The 23,774-nt window shown below is 44.5% G+C and overlaps 2 protein-coding genes across 3 annotated transcripts; both read right to left on the bottom strand.

Moving 5' to 3' along the window:
- Positions 1-2,686: 2,686 nt before the first annotated feature.
- Positions 2,687-6,861, bottom strand: rbm15 (RNA binding motif protein 15). Its single transcript, XM_060050257.1, has one exon. It carries the CDS (start codon positions 6,701-6,703, stop codon positions 4,115-4,117), a length of 2,589 nt encoding a protein of 862 aa, XP_059906240.1. The 5' UTR covers positions 6,704-6,861; the 3' UTR covers positions 2,687-4,114.
- Positions 6,862-10,322: 3,461 nt separating this feature from the next.
- Positions 10,323-16,168, bottom strand: alx3 (ALX homeobox 3). 2 transcript variants are annotated; one of them, XM_060050236.1, is made up of 4 exons: positions 15,745-16,168; positions 12,669-12,937; positions 12,073-12,198; positions 10,323-11,148 (listed from the first exon to the last, which is right to left on the bottom strand). In XM_060050236.1, the coding sequence occupies exons 1-4, from the start codon at positions 16,106-16,108 to the stop codon at positions 10,759-10,761; spliced, it is 1,149 nt and encodes a 382-aa protein (XP_059906219.1). In that variant the 5' UTR covers positions 16,109-16,168; the 3' UTR covers positions 10,323-10,758. The 2 variants fall into 2 exon arrangements, with proteins under 2 accessions (XP_059906219.1, XP_059906227.1); XM_060050244.1 differs by having other exon boundaries at positions 12,136-12,198.
- Positions 16,169-23,774: the final 7,606 nt, after the last annotated feature.

Raw genomic sequence — 23,774 nt, 5'->3', positions numbered from 1 at the left:
CCATTTATAGACCTGGACTGCTTTATAAAAAAAGTATCAGTCGGAATATAACTTGTGTGTATTTATTGATCATCATGTCAAGGTTATTAAATGTATATATATTTTTTTATATATCATCAGATATTTGGTACATTTAATATTTGACTACCAATCAAACCATTGAAACCTAGTTTTCCTACTGTGTGCAGTTTGGTTATAGGACATATTATTCATATCTTGCTCTATGTATGTGATTCTTTGCAGTTATTTGCTTTTGTTCAACTGTTTTGAGATAACTTTGAGGGGTAATTCATTAAAAACCTTACAATTATTGAAAAGATTCTGACCAAATTAGACCAGACATTATTTTTTTATCTGCAGTTCCCTCCATATCATCAACAGAGCTATGGGTTAGATTACTGTCTGGAGTGTTCAAGCCGAACACTAAATTATACTCCAAATAGCGATGATGTGACAAATCAATGCCTACACATTTGTATCTTGCATTCAACTTTAATGTTCTTATTAATTAATTTGTGTTGTGATTGAAAATAACAAATTATTAAATTATTTATTATTAATTTATTATTATTATAAAGATATATTTGTGTTCTCCTCGAAGATTGTTGTCATCATTTATTTTAATTAGGGCAGTAGCCCTAATTAAAATAGATTTTAATTAATTCATTAATTCGTTTGGCCAAATTTAAAATGTTGTTCTATGGTTATATTCCAAGGTATAGTGTCATTAGGGTTGTTATTCCATACAATGTGTGGCTCTATGATCATATTTCACATTGTTAGTGTTAATGGGATATTATGTCTCTACAATGCCGGGAGCATCAGTTTCTGAACAGAAATATCAATGCCCTCAATTTTTATCTAGGGCTCAGGGTTATGCACGTTGAGTTTCATCATTCAATATCCTTAGCCTGGCCAATTAAAAAATAAAATATATTGGAATGGCTGGTGTTTATCATGTCAATACAGATGTTTTGTCGATACTGTATACTTACCTGTATGCTGCCTTGGCCCAACGGATACATACCTGCCAGGCAGCCAGCACCAACTGCATACAGCACTAGTGCACAGGCTAACTGCTCCACGCTAACTCCCTGCAGTCAGTCGGGAGGAATGCGGCTTGTCGGTTGGTTGACTGGTGATGGACGAGAAACAGGTCCCCTCCTTGTCCTTAAGAGGGCAGCGTTTCTCCTCTGACTTGGCCGTCCTTCTCTTGCCAAGCTTACATGACTAAGAAGAGATGCTGGGGAAAGCCTCACTTTGTTAAGTCAAATATTTCAAAAATGGGCTTGGCTAGTTGTAGAAGTTAACAACTGTCGCTATCTGCGCGCCGACAACAATAAAAGTTTCAAACAACATAGCCGATGGATTCCTCCAGGTGGTCTTGGCCGGTTGTTTCTGCTCCCGCGGTCAAACAGGGGATGGAGGTAACTGATGGGGTTCTCTGTGGGCCTTGAGCCCATGATGGGAGCCTTGCGCCCATGATGGGAGCCTTGCGCCCATGATGGGAGCCTTGCGCCCAGGGTGGGAGCCTTGCGCCCAGGGTGGGAGCCTTGAGCCCACGATGGAAGCTTTGAGCCCAGCGATGGATGATCCTCCCTCCGTCCTTCCAGCAGGGGGTCACGTGGAAGGGGAAACCAACACACGGCGGCAAACGTGAATGTGAAGCAAATACTCCTAGCCGTGGTGTTGGTCTAGATCCTCTCCCTTTGAGACATGGGGTCAAATCATGACTTAAAGGAGGACCAGCGCCAGACCCCGGAGCTAGTTCCTGGGAACATTGGTTTAAAATCAGCCCCAGTGGGTTTCAAACAGCCACGGCATGGTATCTCGGAACGCTATGGAAACATCAGGACGTCACTCATGTCTTCCCCAGAGGACCGTGTGTTTCTGTGTGTTTGTTTGCACATGTGTGTGTGTGTGTGTGTGTGTATGACGGCAGCAAATCATACGACAATGAGGAATGGAGGGCCAGCCGGCGGCTGCAAAACAACAGGACCCTGGCTCCCACGTTTTCAGCATTTCCGGGCATATGTGCGTGACAGTGGGTGCCCCGTGCTGCCGTTTCACAAAGCAACAGCGGGCATGGTGCAGAGGTAGGCCCGTTCCTCGGCTCCTGAACAAGGCACGGCCCGGCAAAAGGAAGGATGTGGATCACAGGTGATTCTCTGCTTAGTAACTTGAGGATCAGCAAAAGGCCTCTAAAGATACCAGCGCTCCTCACACGAAACAAGGGAACAAGGGGACGCTCCTTTCTTTTCGTTAACAAAATCATAAAACGGCGGTCTCCCCTTTGTCTCGCGTGGCCAAACAACAATTCAAGATACAACTCCTTCGAAACACAATTAAGCATGGGGCAGCCCGTTTCTTCAAACTCACTTCCAACGGAAGAAACAGCGTTTTCCTTTCAAATGAAACAATTTATTTCATACTCGGGTCACGCAAGTGCACAGAAGACCTTGAGGGTATTTTTCGCCAAACAGCTTCGCACGGGATGTGCCGATTCTCCGTTTCCCCCCACATCAAATGACGGGTACATTTTGTCATTTTTTCCATTTTTAAACAGAAGTCATGGCGAGTGCAGATAGGCTGCACATCCTAATAGCTGCCTCGACAGTGGAGACTCACAACATACTTGGGCTGGTTCCGTCATAGCCATGGTGCTCAACAACCTCAGGCCGCTGAATTCTCTGCTGGTCCAAACTTGACATGTTCACAGATACAACCATTGATTTACACATCTTTTTTTTTTTCTCAGTACATACTAATCCAAACTTAATTTATAAAACTACAAATCAGCGTGGGTTAATATTTTATGACAGAGTGGCATTAACATAATACTATGCAGGCTTTGTAATGTTAAAATCGTTAAACATTTTTTTGCAATAGAACTCGGCTAAAAGCTCTAAACGTGAAGCTGCTAAGGGTTTAAATAGCTTCAAACGGTTTGAATTTAACCAAGCCCTGTTTTATAAATAAATAAGCGTGGATTGAGTCATACAAATGATAACCGATATGTATACTCATATTCTTGGTAGTCCTACTAGCTTCAGAGTGAGGAAAACATCAAAGATTGGTTCATGTCAACACAAAAGTCTTAGTCTAACTATTTTTTATCCAAACTATTGGAATCGGTCTTCGTAGGTCACATTACACAATAGTCATTGCATGGACAGGGATGCGCAAAATAAAATACACCATTAAAAGCAAGGAAATTAAAAAAAATCCTTATGGGTTAAGGGCTCATCTTTGGACAATAATCTATAAATATTTTGCATGCCAGATTAGGAGAAATAGTTATCCCAATAAAAAATATATTATGGTAAATTAAGTGACTAAAATGCCACTGGCCCTATACTGAATAAAGTTTCATTCACTTCCAAACAATAGTAATATAACTCAACACTTATTGTCACCAACAGAATACAGCACATGAACAAATGTTGTTTATATCAAAAGTAGTTTTTCTCTTTACTTGTCCAAATATTACAAGATGTGTTCATTTAGAATCGCTGCAGTCTATCCGCACCCATCTTAACAGAAGTATAATTCACCTTCAATTTCCTCCTTCAAGTGATGTGTTTGGCTTAGGGGAATATACTACGCATTCATGATTGCATGGAGCTTAATTTCTTCCTACAAGATTATCAATCTCATTATCGTTGTAGATCGTTGACACTAGAGTTGCATTAACAAATTATGCCAAATAACTTTGGCAGATCAACCCAAATGCCACTAGATGTCAAAATGAAGGACTTCTAACTCTACCGAGGTTTCAAGTCTGGTTAAATTCTCAATATGTTCATTGATTGGGATTTATTGTATTCATATGTATGCTTTACATAAACAACCCTTTGAGGGCCTGAAGAATGGCTTAAAGTAAAACACTTGAAGAACAAACATTCCATTAATTGTATGAGGGTAAAGGTTTGTGTTTTTGTCTTTTCACTTTAGTGGAACATATAGCTACACAGGTACACAGTAAGGGCCCAGTGACGGCCCCCCTAATGCAGAACACACAGCATGCAACAGCTACGGACAGAGCTTTTTTTTTTTTTTTTTTTTTTACATTTTTTGGATTTTGTGTGTTCTGACATTTTAAAGGTTTCGCTTTCTAAGAGGCTCCGCGGACTACAATCATGACCAGGTAGTCCTCCTCAGTTTTAGCCAGCGCTTTGGCGGAGGAATCTAAGAACTGCTGGGAGAAATCACAGGGCGGGAAAGCGTGCAGCACCCCCGCGTTGTCCTTATCTCTGCTGCCCCCAACCGGCAGGCTGATCACCCCCGCCGCCTGCTTTTGCTTAAGGTAGGACACCAGGTTGCGCAGGGGCCGCTGCGTGGAGGCGGCCCCGTCCGGCGTCGTCTCCTCCACGGCCCCCGGGACGGCCAGCAGGATGGCGTAGCCGCCGGGGCCCGCCACCTTGATGCGGCGAGCCACCTCGTCCAGCTTGGGCTGGTCCAGGCGCAGGCGCTGGGTGATCTTCAGCTCGCTCACCTGCCTCCCGGTCTGGCCGTCGATGAGCAGGTCGCTGGCCACGCTGTGGTCCCCCTCCAGCAGGTGCATGTTGGCCGGGAAGTTGCTGTTCTTCAGCAGCAGCATGCCGTGCCAGGCCATGGCCAGCCGGCAGCCCTCCTGCTTGGCGAGCCCTCCCCTGGAGCTGCTCTCGGCGCGCTCCCGCTTGGCCGGCGCTTTGCCCCCGCCGCCGCCGCCGTCGCCGCCCGCCTTTCGCTTGCGTTCTCCCAGGACGAGGAGGCCGCCGCCTGGCGGCCCTCGGTCCGAGAGGCCCTGGTTCTTAAGCCTCCTCTCCACGCCGCCTCCGCCTCCGCCGCCGCCGCGCTCCGGGCCACCGTGGCACTCCCTGCCCGGGGACGGCCTCTCGCCCCTCAGGGGCCGCTCCGAGTCGCTGAAGCGCCCGCCGTCTCTGCTGCTGCCGCCGGGGCTGCCGTCGGGGGAGGGGCGGCGCCGCCGGGCCTGCCGCTCGGTGCTGTCGGGGGAGCAGTCCAGGTGGCGGCCGTCCTCGACCGGGCGCCGCTTGCGTGCGGGGTCCCGGCCCTGCAGCTCGCATTCCAGGGGCCAGGGCTCTCTGGGCCGCCGGTCCCGCTCCAGGTGCTCCAGGGCGTCGAACGGCGAAGCCCGCACGCGCTCGCGCATGGCGGGGTTGGCCCACTCGGCTCCGGGAAAGAGCTCTCTCTCACGAAAGTGCAGGGGCGGTGGAGTCCTCTCCCTGACCCTCAGGGGCTCCGGGGTGGCGCGGTGAACAAACTGCTCCGCCACCAGGTCGAACGGCGGCAGCGGCAGGGGCTGAAGGAACTGCTGCTGGTACCGGTGCTCCGTGTCGGCAAAGTCCACACGTAGCCTCCTCTCTGGCCCCCCCAGAGGGAAGCCACGCATGTGGGTGCAGGCCGCCTGCGCCGCGTCCAGGCTTTCGTACTGGATGTAGGCCCAGGTGTCCCCCTTGCGGTAGTCGATTGTCCTTATGGTGCCGAAGCGGTCAAACTCTCTCGCTAGTGCAGCCAGGGGGACCCAGGGGCCGAGACCCCCCACCCAAAGGCGCGTGGTGGGCGTGGCTTTGCCGTAGCCTATCTTTATGGGATTGCGGCCGACTATTTTGCCAGACATGCTCAGTTTGGCACGGTGGGCCATGTCAAGATTTTCAAATTTCAGAAATCCATACGTACTAGTCTGTCCCCGCGTGGGTCTCTTGATGTCCACTTCTGTTATGACGCCGAAACGGTCAAAGGCTCTCCGTAGATCGGTCTCTGTAACCGTTATGTCCAAGTTACCAAGAAACAACGTCCTGTTTGCCCTTTGGTCATCTTCTGGAGAAATAAAATCCTCCTCTCGAAAAGCCGCTCTCTCCGCTATGAAGGCTGGTCGCGCCCTGGCCTCGAAGAGGGCAAACTCCCTCTCTCGCTCTAGGTCTCTGGCCAGGACAGGGGGTGGTGGAGGAGGAGGAAGTCTTCCTAAGGCCAGCTGTTGGAGCCTGTAGTCTCTATATCCAAGCCCAGTTGGAGAGAGAGGCCTCTGTGTATGCAAGTGTCTATGGCCTGGGGCTGCACCATATGGGTCTCTCTCGACGGGAGAGCGACTTCTCCTCCTGTTAATATACACCGCTTCAATTTTCAGCGGTCGGTCGTACAGCACCAGTCTTCCTCTCGCATGCTTAGCAGCCCGGGCGTCCTCGGGCTTTCTGAAGTTCACAAACGCAATCCGTTCGTCGTTGCTGCGGCTTATTTTGACACTCACGTCGCCAAATTTTTTGAATTCGTGAAAAAGCCCGTCTTCTATGTCCTCGTCGCTCAACTGGGTGCCCAGCTCGCTGATTTTCAGGGTTTTGTACTCACTTTCCGCGGTGGGCAACGGAGCCCGCGGTTCTAGCCGTGAGTTAGTCCTCTGTGCCGCTAAATCCAGTGTCATGTTAAGGCTGTGGCTCTTACCGAGGGAGCTGGCGGCGACAGCCTGGTAGCTGTGGTTGTTACCAGCCCGACCATGTCCGTCGAAATCCCGTTCCCTTTTCTCGCCGAGCAAACTCCTTCGTGTGGAACCACCTTCACTTTTGACCGAGCTGTTTCCATTATTACTTCCACTGGAGATGGAGATAGCACCCATTTTCTTGCTGGCTGGGTGGCATCCTCCCCTGTCTCGGATGTCGTCCAAGGCCCGTGATCGTTTTTTAATCGGCGATCGTTCTTTACCTTTCATTTCACCCCACGCGGACCGTAACCCTTACAACAATCAAGGTTTTCTTGATAATATTTTTGCTGATTATTTAATTAATTATTGGGAAATAAGTAGAAATGTATTCAGTGACCCTGCGGCAAAATAACAACATTCGCCATTTTGTCCAGAATGGCATTATCCCCGCCCCCTCTATCGGATCGGATTGGATTGGACGGGAATGTGGGCGGTCTACTTTGCCTTCTACGTCAATCATGCAGTTATTTTTACCATTTCTATAAAATTATATTTTCACATCTTAAATACAATGAAAAAAAATACAATTGATTAAGACACAGAAGCAAGCAAAAAGCGAAATGGTGGTAATAAAGATAGTATGTACAATCTACGAATTGGAACCCACAAGGTGGCAGTATTTAACCAAATCGAAGTTAGTTTTATCGTTTATAAAATTGCTCTATTTTATTAAAATATCTCTATCTACTGACACATTATTACCGTCATGAGTCACACCTGCTTTTATTTTTCATATATGCCTCGCTTATGTGATAGTAAATGACAATTTAAAGAACCAATTTCAAGCGTCGGTGAATTGTTAAGTAGACCAAAATAGTTTTCTTAGCACAAATTCGATTTTAGACACACAGCCACTGATCTTTTTAACAAATGGCAGAATTCTTCAGTTGCCTATATTTTATCATTGTTTCATAACATAATTTACCCCTGATAAAGGAACCAATCTTTTCGTATACCAAAGTGAATAAGTCATAAAGAGTTTTTTCCACGAAGGGAGAGGTCTATGAATACAAACCACATCACTTTTTGGAAAGACACGAACAGATGTCTATTGTTTTAAAGTTGTATCCTTTTTCGTCCGATCCGGAGGCTTGTGAGTAGGCTTATGTCATTCACTTATGTTAATGGTGTTAAGATCTTTCAGCCCACATACTGCTTACTGTCTTGTACAGTTTGGATCAAAACACCACATTTGTATTGTCTTCTCAGTCCAGGAAAGCCGGCATACAGGCAGAGTGTGTGTGAGTGTGTGAGAGAGAGCCTGTGTGTGTGTGTGTGTGTGTGTGTGTGTGTGTGTGTGTGTGTGTGTGTGTGTGTGTGTGTGTGTGTGTGTGTGTGTGTGTGTGTGTGTGTGTGTGTGTGTGTGTGTGTGTGTGTGTGTGTGTAGGCGTGTGTGTGCGCGTTTGTGCGCGTGCATGTATGTGTGTTTCCGGAATGTATAAAGTGTTTCCTCACATCTTTAGGGGAGAAAATCCTTTTTCCTCCTAATAACAATCACTCTGACGGTGTTGCTTGTTTTTGTCCACACTAAATGCTACAATCATTATTAAAACTGCATTATAGTGCAGTGGATATACTGTAATGTACTGTAATCTAAAGTCCATAACTCATATGGTCAAAGGGCTCCAGCTTTGGGTTAGGATAAATCTTGCCTGGATCAAAGCAGTGCATAACCCAAGGCTGTGTTCCGCAGACTGCTTTCAGATTTTAATGAGCATTGAATCATATTTAAGGGTTATGACCACCTTAATGATGCAATAGTTTACAGACCCCAGGAACTCTCCTCGCAAGATGGCCCTGCAGGAGGTAAATGGAGCGATCTCAAGAGAGAGAGAGAGACACACCCACACACACAACCACACACTGACACACACTCACACACACACACACACACACACACACACACACACACACACACACACACACACACACACACACACACACACACACACACACACATATACACACACACCCACACACACACACCCACACACACAGGTAAGCATGTATAGGCTGATTACACACACAGGTAAGCATGTATAGGCTGATTAATAGATAAACACCCAGACAAATATTGAGTTCAAATAAAAGTACCAGTTTCAATATTTTAAACTTAAAAACTAAATGATTTGAAACTATTTGTACCACATCTTGTTAGAATCCTAAACAATACCTAGTCAAATTATATATTGACCATATCTTTTGCTATCAATGCTTTGTTTTACATGAACAGAAGCTTCAGTTCACAATCTTAGAGATAACATTTTCCACCGTCGTCACCTAACTGTGTTTGATTATTTGTATGATGTCTGAATGAATAGTAGTAATCAACCAATAATCTGCCCTGATCTAAGAAACAAATATTATCATCGGCTTTGTCAGCTCTCTTCTTCAAGAGGGGGTCGTATTCTGGGTTCCCTATCCATTTGGACAGAGTGACTTATCTCCTCCACTTAATCTTGGACTCCAGCAGCACTGGGGCCCACGTCGTGTCAGCAGTGGCCTCTCTATCTCTCATAGCCGGGCAGGAATTTGAACCAGTGGATGTAGAAAGTGTTCCTGACGGGATTGTTCACATCCTCTATTGGAACCACATGTGAGCCAGCGCCTCCCTTCACCCCCAGCAGCACACTCCCTGGAAGGGTGCTGGCAGCTCCCCCCGGACTCAGCACACACGGCTGTCATGGTGAACCGAGGGAGAACGACACACCAACCACCACCACCACCATCGCCACCACACAGGGCTTTATAATCCCAGAGAACGCTTACCTTTTTCCACCGTTTGCCGATTACATGTCTGAAACGGATACTAGCGCTTATTTACTATAATTGAGAGTGGATAGTTTGCAGCTGCACATGTCACCATTAAATTCATATTATACATTTATCTTTTTTAATAGTTCATATATTTTTAAATTATTCTTTAATGCACGTATTTATGTTTTTTTGAATTTCTAAATCTGAATGAATTATTTGTAAATATGTCCTCATGATAGCAGGCCCGCTGCGCTGGGTTGATCCGTGTTGCCAGATGTGACCTGGGAGTTTGAGCAGGACTTTGATGGAGAGGAGAATGTGCTGCTTCATCATCGACAGTGGACGCCGGTCGCTCCGTTGGTTTTTCATTAATGGAGCTGCCACTTTGTTCTGATACATGACGTGCCACCTGAGGGCCTCCTGATGTGAAGGAACATACAGGCCTTTGTGTAAAGCCCTCCCCCACACTTCGCATTTCACAAACACACACACACACACGCACACACACACACACACACACACACACACACACACACACACACACACACACACACACACACACACACACACACACACACACACACACACACACACACACAATCATATATACATACACACATACACACACACACAGACGTATAGATGTATATACACAGAGACACACAATAATACATACATACACAAATACACACGCACAAACATTTATACATGCAAACACACAAACACAGACTTATACATCTATACAAACACACACACACACATGCACACACACATATGCACATTCTGTATATACAAATCCCACACACACTGATACACAAACACACTGATACATACAAACACACATGCAAACATACACACACACACACACAAACACACAAACACACACACACACACACACACACACACACACACACACACACACACACACACACACACACACACACACACACACACACACACACACAAACAAACACACAGCTTACCAATAACCACAGTTGCCTCACAACAAAAGTTGTTTCCTCACAAGTTGAAAAGTTGGCAGTTTTTTGTGAATAATGGATTCTTTTCAAACACATGAAATGTTTATGTATATATATTGTGACAATATGTATCAAATCCTTTATTTCACAACACATTATAAAGTACAACAAACATTTATTCATGGGTATACTGATAATAAACAATTGTAAATGTTTAAATAGCACCCCTGTGCTCTATTTGGAATCAGCAAGGAATGGCAAATCTGGGTAAAAACAAAATAAAAGTTTAAATGAAATTCCTTGAAAACAATGTCTTCCATGTTCATACAAAAACAGCTGTAATGTCCAAAGAGTGATGGTCTCATCGTGGTTAAAGGTCCCGTGGCTAACATATATGCTACAATGGAGAGGAAAAGAGAAATTCTATCCGAGTACCACTTTGACCTGTACACATTGGTTATGAATGTGAATGAATTTGAATGGCTATGGACGCTTGGGTTGAGAGGGGCTCAGTCACGGCGTGAAAGACACCTGGCACTGTGGTTGTCATGTGGGCCAGGAGATCAGGCTACCTGGCTCCTTGGCCTTCATGCGCAGGGCCACCAGGCCAGTGGGCTTGTACTCCATCTCGGGGCCTGGCTCAAAGCCAGGGGGGCCCAGGCCCCCGGGGAAGCTGTGGAGCGAGTAGAGGCCGTTGATGCCCGGGTGGTGTGGGGGGTGGTGGTGGTGGTGGGGGTGGTGGTGGTGGTGGTGGGGGTGGTGTGTGTGGGGGTGGCCGGGAGACGCCGGCATGCCCATGAAGCCAGGCAGGTTGCCGTGGGGATGGGAGTAGGGGCTCATGCAGGACGAGGCCATGGACTCGGCGCCCAGGACGCACCCCCCGTTTGGGACCCCGCCCCCTGTGGACGGGACGCCTGGCCATAGGTTGCTCTGCATCTGTGCGCGGGACGGGACAGGGTGAGCAGGACGTCACCAACAACAAAAACATCAGTTACATCACAGAGCATAGGAGAAGATGATATCTATCTCTGTACATGGGTCTCAGAATGAACCTGGTATATGTTCACCTCTTGGTCCGTTTGTAACAGTATGTGTTACTTTGTGTTTGAGTGTGTACCTGGTATGTATCAGTATCAGTATGTACCACTGTGTACACAAATGTGTTATCATGTTTCTGTATGTACCCTTATGTTTCAGAATGTAGTATTTCCCTCAATATCAGTATGTACCTGGTATATATCACTAGTAACAGTATTTACCATATGTGTATGTACCAATATGTGTCAGTTTGTGTCAGTATGTACCTGGTATATTTCAGCCTGTATCAGTATGTGTCAGTTGTCAACCTGTTTCAAGACATGTCAATACGTCTCAGTGTGTACCCGTATGAACCAATATCTGTCAGTACAGTGTCTGTACCTGGTATGTGTCAATGTGTCCATATGTCTCAGTATGTACCAGTATCTGACAGAACAGAGTATGTGCACATGTCAGTGTGCGTCAGTGTGTACCTGGTATGTGCCAGTGTGTCAGTGTGCGTCAGTGTGTACCTGGTATGTGCCAGTGTGTCAGTGTGCGTCAGTGTGTACCTGGTATGCGCCAGTGTGTCAGTGTGCGTCAGTGTGTACCTGGTATGTGCCAGTGTGTCAGTGTGCGTCAGTGTGTACCTGGTATGCGCCAGTGTGTCAGTGTGCGTCAGTGTGTACCTGGTATGTGCACATGTCAGTGTGCGTCAGTGTGTACCTGGTATGTGCCAGTGTGTCAGTGTGCGTCAGTGTGTACCTGGTATGCGCCAGTGTGTCAGTGTGCGTCAGTGTGTACCTGGTATGTGCCAGTGTGTCAGTGTGCGTCAGTGTGTACCTGGTATGTGTCATGGCGGGGGAGCAGAGAGATATCGTATGAAGCAGTAAAGTGGTTGCGCACCTCCTGGATCTTTCCGTAGCGCTCTCGTTTCCTCCACTTGGCCCTGCGGTTCTGGAACCACACCTAGCGAGACAAACAGTCCGGTTAACAGGCAGTCTGGCTGTCTGCCCCAGCTCAGAGAGGGCTCCCAGTACCAGGAACACCCTGGGTCTTACTTGGAAACCATTTGGCAAACTAGTCTACCTGTGTTGTTGAGGTTTTCTAAAGGTCATATGAAGGCAGCGCTATGGAGCTTGGTGTAATTTAATAAGCAGAAAGCAGGACAAACCAAATAAAAGTACACACACACACACACACACAAATAGTTTGATCATATTTGTGTAAATGCGTATACTTTGCTATTCTACACTGTAATCGGAAGTAAGAATATGTCTGTGAGGATAAATGCTAGCACATGCAGTCATAATAAATGCAGTGTGGGGATAACATCAATACAAGGATGCTAGTGGTAAGGTCATTTGCAAGAGGTTAGACTGAAGAAAATACGTAAAGTGTCACAACCGGTGGTCAGGTGATCCCCTGGCGTGCATTACCTGCACTCTGGCCTCGGTGAGCTCGGTCCTCAGGGCCAGCTGTTCCCGGGCGTACACATCTGGGTAGTGGGTCTTCTGGAACACCTTCTCCAGCTCCTCCAGCTGGAAGGTGCTGAAGGTGGTGCGGTTGCGTCGCTTCTTGTTTTTGCCGGATAGGTCAATGGAGTCGGCAATAGAGTCCCCCTGCGTGGCGCCGGTTGACTCCTTCAGTTTGGCACAGTAGTCTGAGCCGATCCCGGCATAGCCCATGGTTTTGGGGGAGGTCTTTTCTGTGAGATGCAGGGCATGAAGATATGAAACAGACTTTAGTAAGGCTAAAATGATACTTAACTAATAAAAGATGGTAACAGTTTTAAAAAGTAATGCTTTTGTTTAATTGTTATTAATTTACATGATACTAGTTATCTCACTTAATTTGCATTATCACTTTTACTACTATGCAAAATTGATTTGCATTGTTGTAGAGTAAAAATGTGTGAATTACGGTTGATATTATGACTTCAGCCTAGTGTTAAATGAGGTCTCCCGGATAAGACCATCAATTCTCAAATTTAATCACACTTTGATGATTTTTTGAAGAGGGTTTCACAGGCCATGAAGTTAATATTTCCAAGAAATTAAAAAAAAAACATTGTGGGTTTTCTTAAACGAGGTGATGGTTTAATGGCATTAGCAACAAGCATAGGATATGACTCAAATCCTTTCATTAAGGATGACGTCTTTTATTTCACAGCTCATAGAGAAGGCCTTGGAATGAAGCCACAAACCGAGTGTTGCAAAACAAGTCTAGCAGATACTTAGACTGGCTTTGAAATTTATAAAATGTATCTTTTGGGATCATTACTTCAACACATGCATGCCATCTGGACATTTCAAGTGTCATATGAAAATATTTCTTGGGGTAAATACAACAAATCAAACACGTCCATCAAATATGATTTGTGATCCATCTACACAGATTTCAGACAAAACATGTGACGTGTGTCTGGCTAAATTGGAATTTAACATTTGGAACTATAGGCTAATAGAGGTTGAGCGGTGTGTGGAGCAGCAACAGGAAATCTAGCATGGAGTATTTTCCTTAATTCTAACAGACCATGAAAAGGGCTGGTCCCCTCCTGCAGTGTTTGGATGTTGATGTCTATGTTCATTACGTCTAACCACCGTACCCCCCTTCACATGCACACATACACGCACACAAACACGAACGCACGTACACACGCAGACTCACACACACACACACACACACACACACACACACACACACACACACACACACACACACACACACACACACACACACACACACACACATACACACACACACACGCAGAGATGCACGCACACATACGTACGCTCGCACGTGCGCACGAACACACACATGCACGACCACACTCACAATCGATCCCGCTGCATGCAATCACAGGGGACAATTCAGATGACTATGCTGTTCAATTAAATATCGATAAAGAGATTTTTGATTGAATCCCTAATTTCTTTGTATCCATTCCAATAGGAATCAAACTGGAGGTTGTATGCTTCATTGAGAGTGGCCGACGGCGCTCGCTCTCTCCGTCCAAAAGCATGCACTCCCATCCGCTCTCCCTGCTGCCAGTGTAATGCGATAGCAGTGCAAAATGCCCAATATTTTCTGTACGGAAGAAGGGAAAGTGCCGGGAGGAATTGGTTGAAGGAAAAAGAAGGAGCGATTCTGGTGCACTGACATCATGGCAAGAATTCCGGCCTCTTTTTGTGGCCTCTCGTTTTTTATGAAGAAGTTTCGATTTTTGGACAAGAAGGGTTTCTAAGTGGACTGGCTGTCGGTGAACAAGAGGTAGGCTACGTTGTTGTTGTTGTTGTTTTGATTGTATAATTTACCCTTTTTACTGGTTCTAAATGTTCTATTCGAAAACGCCCACCTTTGAAAATAACAACAAAATCCTAGGTTAACAAACCTAAATTAGGTTGACTAGTTTGAAATGGCTTGTGTTAAATTGTAGACCTACAGGAAGGGCAACGGTATAGCTAAATAGTTGTAAAAAACAATTAAATTATTTAATCATTAATAATAGGCACATTAACACACACACACACACACACACACACACACACACACACACACACACACACACACACACACACACACACACACACACACACACACACACACACACACACACACACACACACACACACACACACACACACACCTTAATTCAACAAAGTCAATCTAGAGGTTATTGAAACATTGACCATTCCAGGGGCATCCAGAGGCCAAATAAAGAACCATAAAATAATGTAGGTGTTCTTAAAGAACGAAGGAAACATAAAAAATAAAATAAAAAATAGTTAGGCCTAATGGAAAGAAAGAAAGCCTAAAATAAAAATAATGAGTACGAAAAAGTTTTTAAAAAGTAATTGGCTGTCTTCAACGATAACCCAATTCATTCTTGTGTATATTTTTCTAAACAGCAGTACACACACCCTGTATCCACAAATAATATCCTTTCCTCTGCTGATTCACATTGAAGATTATTAAGACTAATAAATACGAGAAAACCCATATAGCCCTAAATCCGCATGCTTTGTTTGAAGAATCTCCCCCAGGATATTGAATCAATCAAACACACAATTACATTGATGAAGTCTGATGAAGTGTGAAGGATTTCCATTATGACCGACGGCGAAACACAACTTTTACAATGAGGGATTTCATTTTTTTACATTTGCTACAGATGTGTCCAGATGCTACCTTTTTCTGTCATATTTTGCTGCCACCATGAATAAACGGTGTTTAATATGTTTAATAACGGTGTATATTAATCTGCCTTTGTAATAATTTGATGCAGACCTACCGGATACTTACACGTTGTACAAGGCATGGTTGACATGTGGTTTAAGTGTTCATTAAATGTCGAGGTTCGAAATAAAGCCATATTATGAACATCATTATGATTGTTATTATTATCATCATCATTCGCATCGTTATTGTTATTGTTATTATTATTATTATTATTTTAGATGCCTATTTGTTAGAATTAAAATGATTGTCTTATTAACATTGAAGGATCCCTACCTTCGGTGTTGATCTCATAGAACGCCGTCTTCCCACTAATCGCTATCCCCTTTCGGTCTGGATTTATGCTGTCCGAGAACTTGTTGCTGTGTTTGGAAGGCGACGCGCGGTGAGGGTTTGCCGCGGCGGCGCCGTGCGTAAAGTCCGCGGGCGCGTCGCTAAACCTCCCCATGGAGGAACTGTAAAAATCCGCGCGCAGGCTGAGACGATGCGGATGAGGAGCGTGGGACGTCTTCTGAAGCTCATCACAGGGAAGGAAGGAGCTCGAACTGTGCTCGAGTCCCGGGGACGATTCTGGAGTTGTTCTGCTTGCCTGGGAACAGAAAGACAAACAACTTTCTGTCTCCATCTCACGGTCCAGCATCAAGTAATGACCAGGATCCTATAGTGAAGGCGCCTGAGTGAGGGCTCCGCACAGTTTTTTTCCCCCTCTGTTTCATCATGTCAAGTGGGTGGGATTTAGCAGATCAGAAACAAAGACCCGTGAAACTGGGAGTCGAGAGGGTGGTTGGGGGGGGGGGGGGGGGGGTGGTTGACAGCAGTCTGATATAATCCGCTAAAAATTCAATCACGTGTGGTTTGTGTCCATCCAATTAACCATTTAATTCCAATTTCTTACACGGCAATAGTCACAGAAACAATGTTGACAGTGGGGGCGAGAGGCGATTTTGCGCGGGCCAAGAAAAAGGTTTTACGCAACAAAAGATGAGCGAATTATGGTCCGTGTTTCTGATGGCTTATAGGAGATTCAACACGTATAAGTCTGTGTGATGTTTCATTAATATTGTTTTGATAATACAATGGGAGTTTAACTTATAGCCTCATCATTTTTCCCATTAACTTAGCTCAAATAGGCCTCTAACTTTTGTATTCTTTATGTAAACTGCTCAGTAGAAGATATCGGTATTTATAAAAAAAATATTGCGAGATATAATTGTAATCTTTTAAAAACAGGTCTATAGCTTTTATTTATTTTGTTGCGTTTCAACTATTTAGTAGGCCTACAGACCCGGCTACTTTTAATATAGCCTATCCATATATCGTTTGATCCTTTTTATAATCCTGCGAATTATAATAGGCCTACATTCATTCATAATTGAAAAATCCTAAATGTTTAAACAGTAAGTAGTACAGGCTATATGTTTGAATTACGCATCGGAAACAAGATGCGGGTTTAAGGTTTAAGCCCCCTTGTTTGGTGAAACAGGTTTTAAATTATTCGGTATTCTTATATTAATTTAATAAAAGTACTTTAGTAGCTATTAATTATCCTACATTTCCGAATAATCCAAAAGGGAGATTTTAAGGCGATGAAATGTTACGCCAAGTGACCACAGAAATTAACAAGATCCCAACTGATCCAACAAACATTAAACGTGTGGTGTTTCATTCTTCTTTTTAATGCCAACCAAATTTAGAAAAATACTCTTCAAAAACATTCACCGCTACATTTCAATTCTAGCTCAACGATGAATGCGTGAATTTATTTAGGTTTAAACAGATTGAAATAAGCGTTTCAAAATAATCGATATAACAGTTTATTTAATACAACTTCTTGACAATCGTGGCTCCACGATTGTAGGGTAAAAAAATCTTCTAGCAGGAATTTTTAGCGATCGATCCGAGCCTATATAAAAGAGGGCTTCTTCGTCTAAAGTAAGAGGCCTATAATGCGCTACTGCAAGCCTATCTCGATACGTTGAAATGCATGCGACCTTTATCTTATACTTACGCCTAACTTTACTCTTCACCAATGTGTGCGCCGTGCACTTCACATATCTTAATACAGTATTTTAATGTAGGCCAACTATTTAATATTGTTATGCATTATTGTTTTTCAAATAAGTATTGGGGAGCTTACCGATTGATTTCTCTATAATTTAGATGTGTAAATAATTACAAATTGGCACTAAAGTAAATTATATATATATTATTTACTATTTACTATTTATGATATTTACAAGTTCATCTAATAGCTCTATATATAGAGCTATTAGATGAACTTGTAAATATCATTAGTTCTCAGAGGGAGACTTTAGTCTTTCGGTTTTATAGAGCATTTACAACAAAACACAACCAAATGTATCGTTGTGCATAACTATGCCTATATATATTTGCAAATATAAAAGAAAAAATAAATAATATATTGACATATATATAAAATATGTCAATATATATTGTGTGTGTGTGTGTGTGTGTGTTTGTGTGTGTGTGTGTGTGTGTGTGTGTGTGTGTGTGTGTGTGTGTGTGTGTGTGTGTGTGTGTGTGTGTGTGTGTGTGTGTGTGTGTGTGTGTGTGTGTGTGTGTGTGTGTGTGTGTGTGCGCGTGTGTGTGTTAATATTCAAAACTCTATATTGTGGAGCTCTACAAAGCAGTAAGATTAAAGGCTGCCTCTGAGGACTGTTGATATTGACAAGTTATCTAAAATCTGGTTAGGCCACGTCTAAACAACGTGCACTTACAGAGTTTGGATATGGTAACATTGACTCTGAGTACATCTGACAATCTTTTGAAAAGCTGAGCCTGACTGCTGCCCAGCTGAGGGACAAGTGTATAAACACGAAGCCATTTGCTCTGGGCGGGGGCACACAACCTCATTTGATTCCATTTGACTTGTTAAAACCTAAAGTGTCGTTTGGCAGGAGAGCACATGGATCACTAAGGTTAAAGTTCTGTAGCATTATATTTGAATTACCTCCCCGGGTAAGATAAAGTACTTCTACATGATTTTGACAATAGGGGAATTGTGTCGTCTCACACACACACTGTCAAAGATATAATGTATAATACAGATGAATGAGATTTAGTGGAACTTAAGGGTAAGAAATTGTTCCATCGGAAATATATGAGTTTCCTTATGGGTTCCCAAATAATACACATGATGTGCTTGTAAAATCAGCTCCGAAATAAATATTGGGTTTCAGAATAGACAGCTATTTAAAAACAAAAGTGCAAAGTGAACAAAGTCCCTGATGTTGAATGCAGTAAATGCAGAGACATGGCTGTTGACGTATGAGAGCTTCTGTTAGCTCTACGAGACGGTTCCCGTCCTTAGACATAAGGCGTAATTGCATTTGTTTGTAACATGACTTCGATTAGCAGGGTAATGTCAGGAGAGTGGGGTCTGCGGAACCACGCTCCCTTCCCATGATGATCACCGCCGTGCTGCTCTTAAGCCCTCCAAGTGACTGAGAGCTGTGGAAAGACCAAGTATGGACGGCTCATCACAATCGTACCGTCACTCTGGGAGAGAACATGTCTCTAAGATGGATACACAATCCATCTTAGGGGAAGGGGGGTGGGATGGTGGTGGGGGAGATGTGCTCATGTTTCTGAAATCTCGCGGGCGTCCACGTCCTCTGTAGCCCAGGGCAACAGCAGAGCACTCTTGGACTCCAGAATCCAGCTGAGTAAATGCATTCCAGAATTGCGAGTAAGAGGAAGGAACGTTGGCGCTGTGATCCCCCCCCCCCCCCCCTTCCCGCCCCCCCCCTCCCCCATCCTTCCCCCCTCAGTCGCCCCAGGTAACATTTTTGTTTATATTAAAGGCCACGGCAACAACAACCAAAAAATAAAAATGCACACATATGATGAGAATTATGGGTAAATGTTTTTGCCATGGAATCGCCGGCTCATGCGATCTCTGTGGGTTAAGGTCTGGGTTGACTTAATGTGCATTCATTTCCGTATATTCTTGCCCATTTCATGAGTAGACATATTAAACACCAGCTATCCTCCTAAAGAAATGCCCAAAACCAAACAATGGTTTTGTGAAACAATGCCCAAAACCCCCAAAAACAGCATCAGAAATCCCCTGCACACATTCATCTCACAGAGCGATCATTGACTCATTCTGCCTCCTACCTCACTCAGAGATAAGTCCATTCTGGGGTCCTCACGGAACAGCAGCAACTGAAACCCGGCGACGGGGAGTCGACGGTGAGCTGCCAGGCCCCCTCGATGCTCCTCGGGGGCCCAGCCCTGGTCCCTCGGCCCTGTCCCTGTCATGACCCCGCTCAGGAAATCACTCCAGCCTGCTGGCGAGCCGGGCCCCTGTCGGCGAGCCGGGCCCCTCCCTGCCGCCTGCTGGTTTAGTGCACAGATAACCGTGTCTAAAGGTCAGCCACTCTGAGCCGGCTCACGTCTCTGCTCGCGGCCCCGGGGCTGGAGGCCCTAATACGGCCTACATCCTACATCCTCCACGCAGGGCCCCGCGCCGTGGGCCCCGTCACACCCTGTTACACCTTACATCCGTGAGCATGCACTGGCTCTGGTCACACACACACACACACACACGCACACACATGCGCATACATACGCACACACACACATACACACACACAAACACACCACACACACACACTCACACACACAGAGGCAGACACAGAGGCACACACACACACACAAACTCACACAAACACACGCGCACACACACACACACACACACACACACACACACACACACACACACACACATGCACACACACACACACACACACACACACACACACATGCACACACACACACACACACACACACACACACACACACACACACACACACACACACACACACACACACAGAGGCACACACAGAGGCACACACAGAGGCACACACAGAGGCACACACACACACACACACACACACACACACACACACACACACACACACACTCACACAAACACACACACGCACACATGCACACCCAGATATACACTCACTTATGCACACACACACTGCACACACATATATATATATACACATACACATGTGCGCATGTGTATAATGTTAACGTGCACAATTCCGTATGTGCCTTAAGAGATCCAAGATATAAAATATGCACACACACACACACACACACACACACACACACACACACACACACACACTGACACACATAATCAATGAGGCACATTATTGAAATCAAATGTCTTTTGTAACGAGGCATTGCCCTTTTTAATATATACTGAATGATTTGTCATCAAAAGCTATGAAACAACAGGCAGACAACCTGCTTCGATGTACACACGCTCATTAAACCTGGCCCCCTGGCCCCGTCTGCTTTCAACAACCTGGAGAATACTTTCATGGACATGCACAGAGCATGAATCCAGCCGGACTGAGCTGGGGTGCTCTCGTCTCTTCTGAACACACACATTGTCCACAAACGCAGCCGTCGTCCCCTGTCTGGCCATCCTCGCCCCGGGCCTTTCCTCTCGCGTACAGGGTGGTGATTCAACCTGAGGTTTGCATTAGAATAGGAGAAGGGATAGCTAATTTAATTAGCCGCCATGAATGCACTGAGATGATCCCATATGCAGAGATGGGCCCTCCCGTCTCAGGGGCCCCCCCCTCCTCACATCCTCCTCTCGGTGTCCAGAAGCCCGAGAGCCAGCTGAGGGTCCCTGACTGACAGCTGCCGACCCCGGGGGTCAACGTGGTGGAGTGGTGCATTGTGGGACAGGGCTGCTGCTGCTGGAGGAGTGCTCGGAGGTGGGAATGGGAAGTGGGGTGGCTGTCCTCCGGCTGACCCGGGCCGATGGACGCATCCCTCCCGGAGAGCGAGCCTCTCAGAGGAGCCTTCTCATGGGTCTGAGTGGACTCGTGTGAGGGGAACCATGGACTTGGCAGGCCGATGGGTTTGCTCATGAAAGGCCGTCATGGTTTTGCTATTAGTTGAGAGGGTTCTGGATGAAAAAAGAAAAATAATAGATTATTATCCCTAAAGGGTGTGAGAAAATGACCTTATTTTGTCAACTCTCTTTCGAAAAATGGTATGAAAAAAACAGTGGAACTCAGTTTTTATACTATAAACTGAATATAAATAAATTAGAATTATAGCTTAATATATAGCATCAACTTTTTTACTTGTCTATATTTATTGGTAGTTAGTCTAAATGTTTCAATGTATTGCCTTTCTTTCGCAGACATTACATTTCTTTTCACTTTCCTCTTAAATAACTTAAATACATTTTAATTCCCTCACAATAGGCAGGCATGACAACGATTGATTGATGAGTTTATCTTATTTAAAACAATTATATAAAAAAATCATAAACCAATTAACTGCGGTTTCTTTCCATTTTAGTTGCATATACAGTAAACCTATGGCGTGGAAAGAGTTAAGAGTGAGAAGTGAGAATCGCAATGTGAATTGAATGCTGACGACCACCGAGTTATGAAATATCTTGTCGCGATATTGTTCTCACTCCGACGGGCTCATAGAGAACCGGCCGGTGCAAGAACCTCTTGGCCTGCTCAGAAACTCACCGTCTGCAGGAATTCCTAAACACGCTCCCTAACGAAACCATCTGGACAGCGGCGCGGCCACGATGCCGCGGACGCGTGCTTTCCATCGCTAAAAATAAATAGTGATTTAATGTGGAGTGGATGGGATACTGTTCGAGAAAAATCAATTTGACCCAAGGGCCTTGATCAAATTAACGGTGGTAAAACAATTACCACTATACACGGATGCGCAGCACCATGAGACTTTGATTACACAGCGAGCTAGAGGACATCTCTGGTCCTCTGACCGTGGCCCTTAACCCTTTCCCTGGATGAGAGGCTCCCAGAACAGCTGAAGACAGGACAACACCTGCGGTAACTTGGTAATATAGCACAAATAATTATCCACAAAATTAGGATTTCTGCTCATAGAAGGAGACTGTTACTCCTGTTTTTTCAGGAGGTTATTTGGGGAAAGTAAATTTGTATTAAATATATCCTCCTCATCCTCAAACATACTTCATATATTTACATTATAATACAATTGTTAAACCAAATAAAGGTACAAAATTAAACATAATGCTTTAGGTACGCAATAGGCATATATCTATGTAGGCCTATTTAGTTGACATCTTAAAATAATACAATTCCTTTTTCTAATAGTCAGCAAACCAGTCAAAAGTAAAATAAGTCATGAATTGTAATCTTTAATGTCAAACTTTACAATGGCCTATGGCCCGCATTCACAACAGGGGTCAAACTAAATACGGACATAGCCTGTTTCTTTCAGAGGTTAACGTTATATAACCGCATTATAAAATTCAGCTCCTGTCTGATTTTGAAAGAATAATGTCTAATCTAATTGTCCGTCGGAAAATACCATTTAATTTATAGACCTATGCGTTAAAAATTAGAAGGAAATTTGTTAAAACTAAATGCTGGTCATTTGTTTATTTTCAATTAGGCCTACATTTCTCCTTTAAGACTTTAAATAATTATTAAATTACGTTAAGGTAACTCGAGTAAAATTGCCCAAACAATTTAGTCTATAGGAATTATTTCTTAGTGTGCTTAAATTCGCAAGAACATTGTTGTACATATCTGAGGCGTAAATATCTACGCTAATTGGATAATTGGATAAGCAATGGCTGTCTGAGGTCTGCAATTAGTCTGTAATATTTGGTGTGACAAGAAAGCTGGACGAAAAATATCAACCTTTGCGTACTCAGAGAAGGCAAAGCTTTCTTTAAAAAATAAAAACATCTTTAGAATCAATCCATAGCCTTTCAGCATATGATTATATAATAATAATATATAATTCTTGCATTAATATTCTTCAGAAATGTTTAATATGCGCCTCTGATGTTTGTGATTAAGCTCTCTTATCGTTTGGATAGTCGGCATATGATTTATGTTCAGCCTGTAAGGACGATAGCTGTAGACCTGCTACAGTCCAGAGAGCACTGCAGCCGTGGCCCCCGCATGCTTGGCCCCTGGACAGCAGCAGCTAGCCAACAGTGGACTCCAGGGTTTGGCCCACAGGGGCCACCGTCCAGAACACAATATCAGAACCCTTCTGACCCAAGGGAGTTCTCCGGGAGAATACTGTCGGCCTTATTCTAGATAAATATTTACATTTTACAGCACAGGATGGTTTTTAAACCGCTGTCCTTAAATAAATAGGGTGAACCTCTTTCGATGACACTTTCAGTAGGGTGGTTTGCTGAGCCCGATATAGGTCAAATTCGGCGTGCTCTGAAATAAATTATTGGATATAAAGCCTCCTAGTTAATGAGGCTTAA

Source organism: Gadus macrocephalus, chromosome 1, assembly GCF_031168955.1.
Source record: "Gadus macrocephalus chromosome 1, ASM3116895v1".
In the NCBI taxonomy this organism is placed as follows: domain Eukaryota; kingdom Metazoa; phylum Chordata; class Actinopteri; order Gadiformes; family Gadidae; genus Gadus; species Gadus macrocephalus.
The sequence above is the reverse complement of the archived record's forward strand: the minus strand, read 5'-3'. Positions and strand labels throughout refer to the sequence as shown.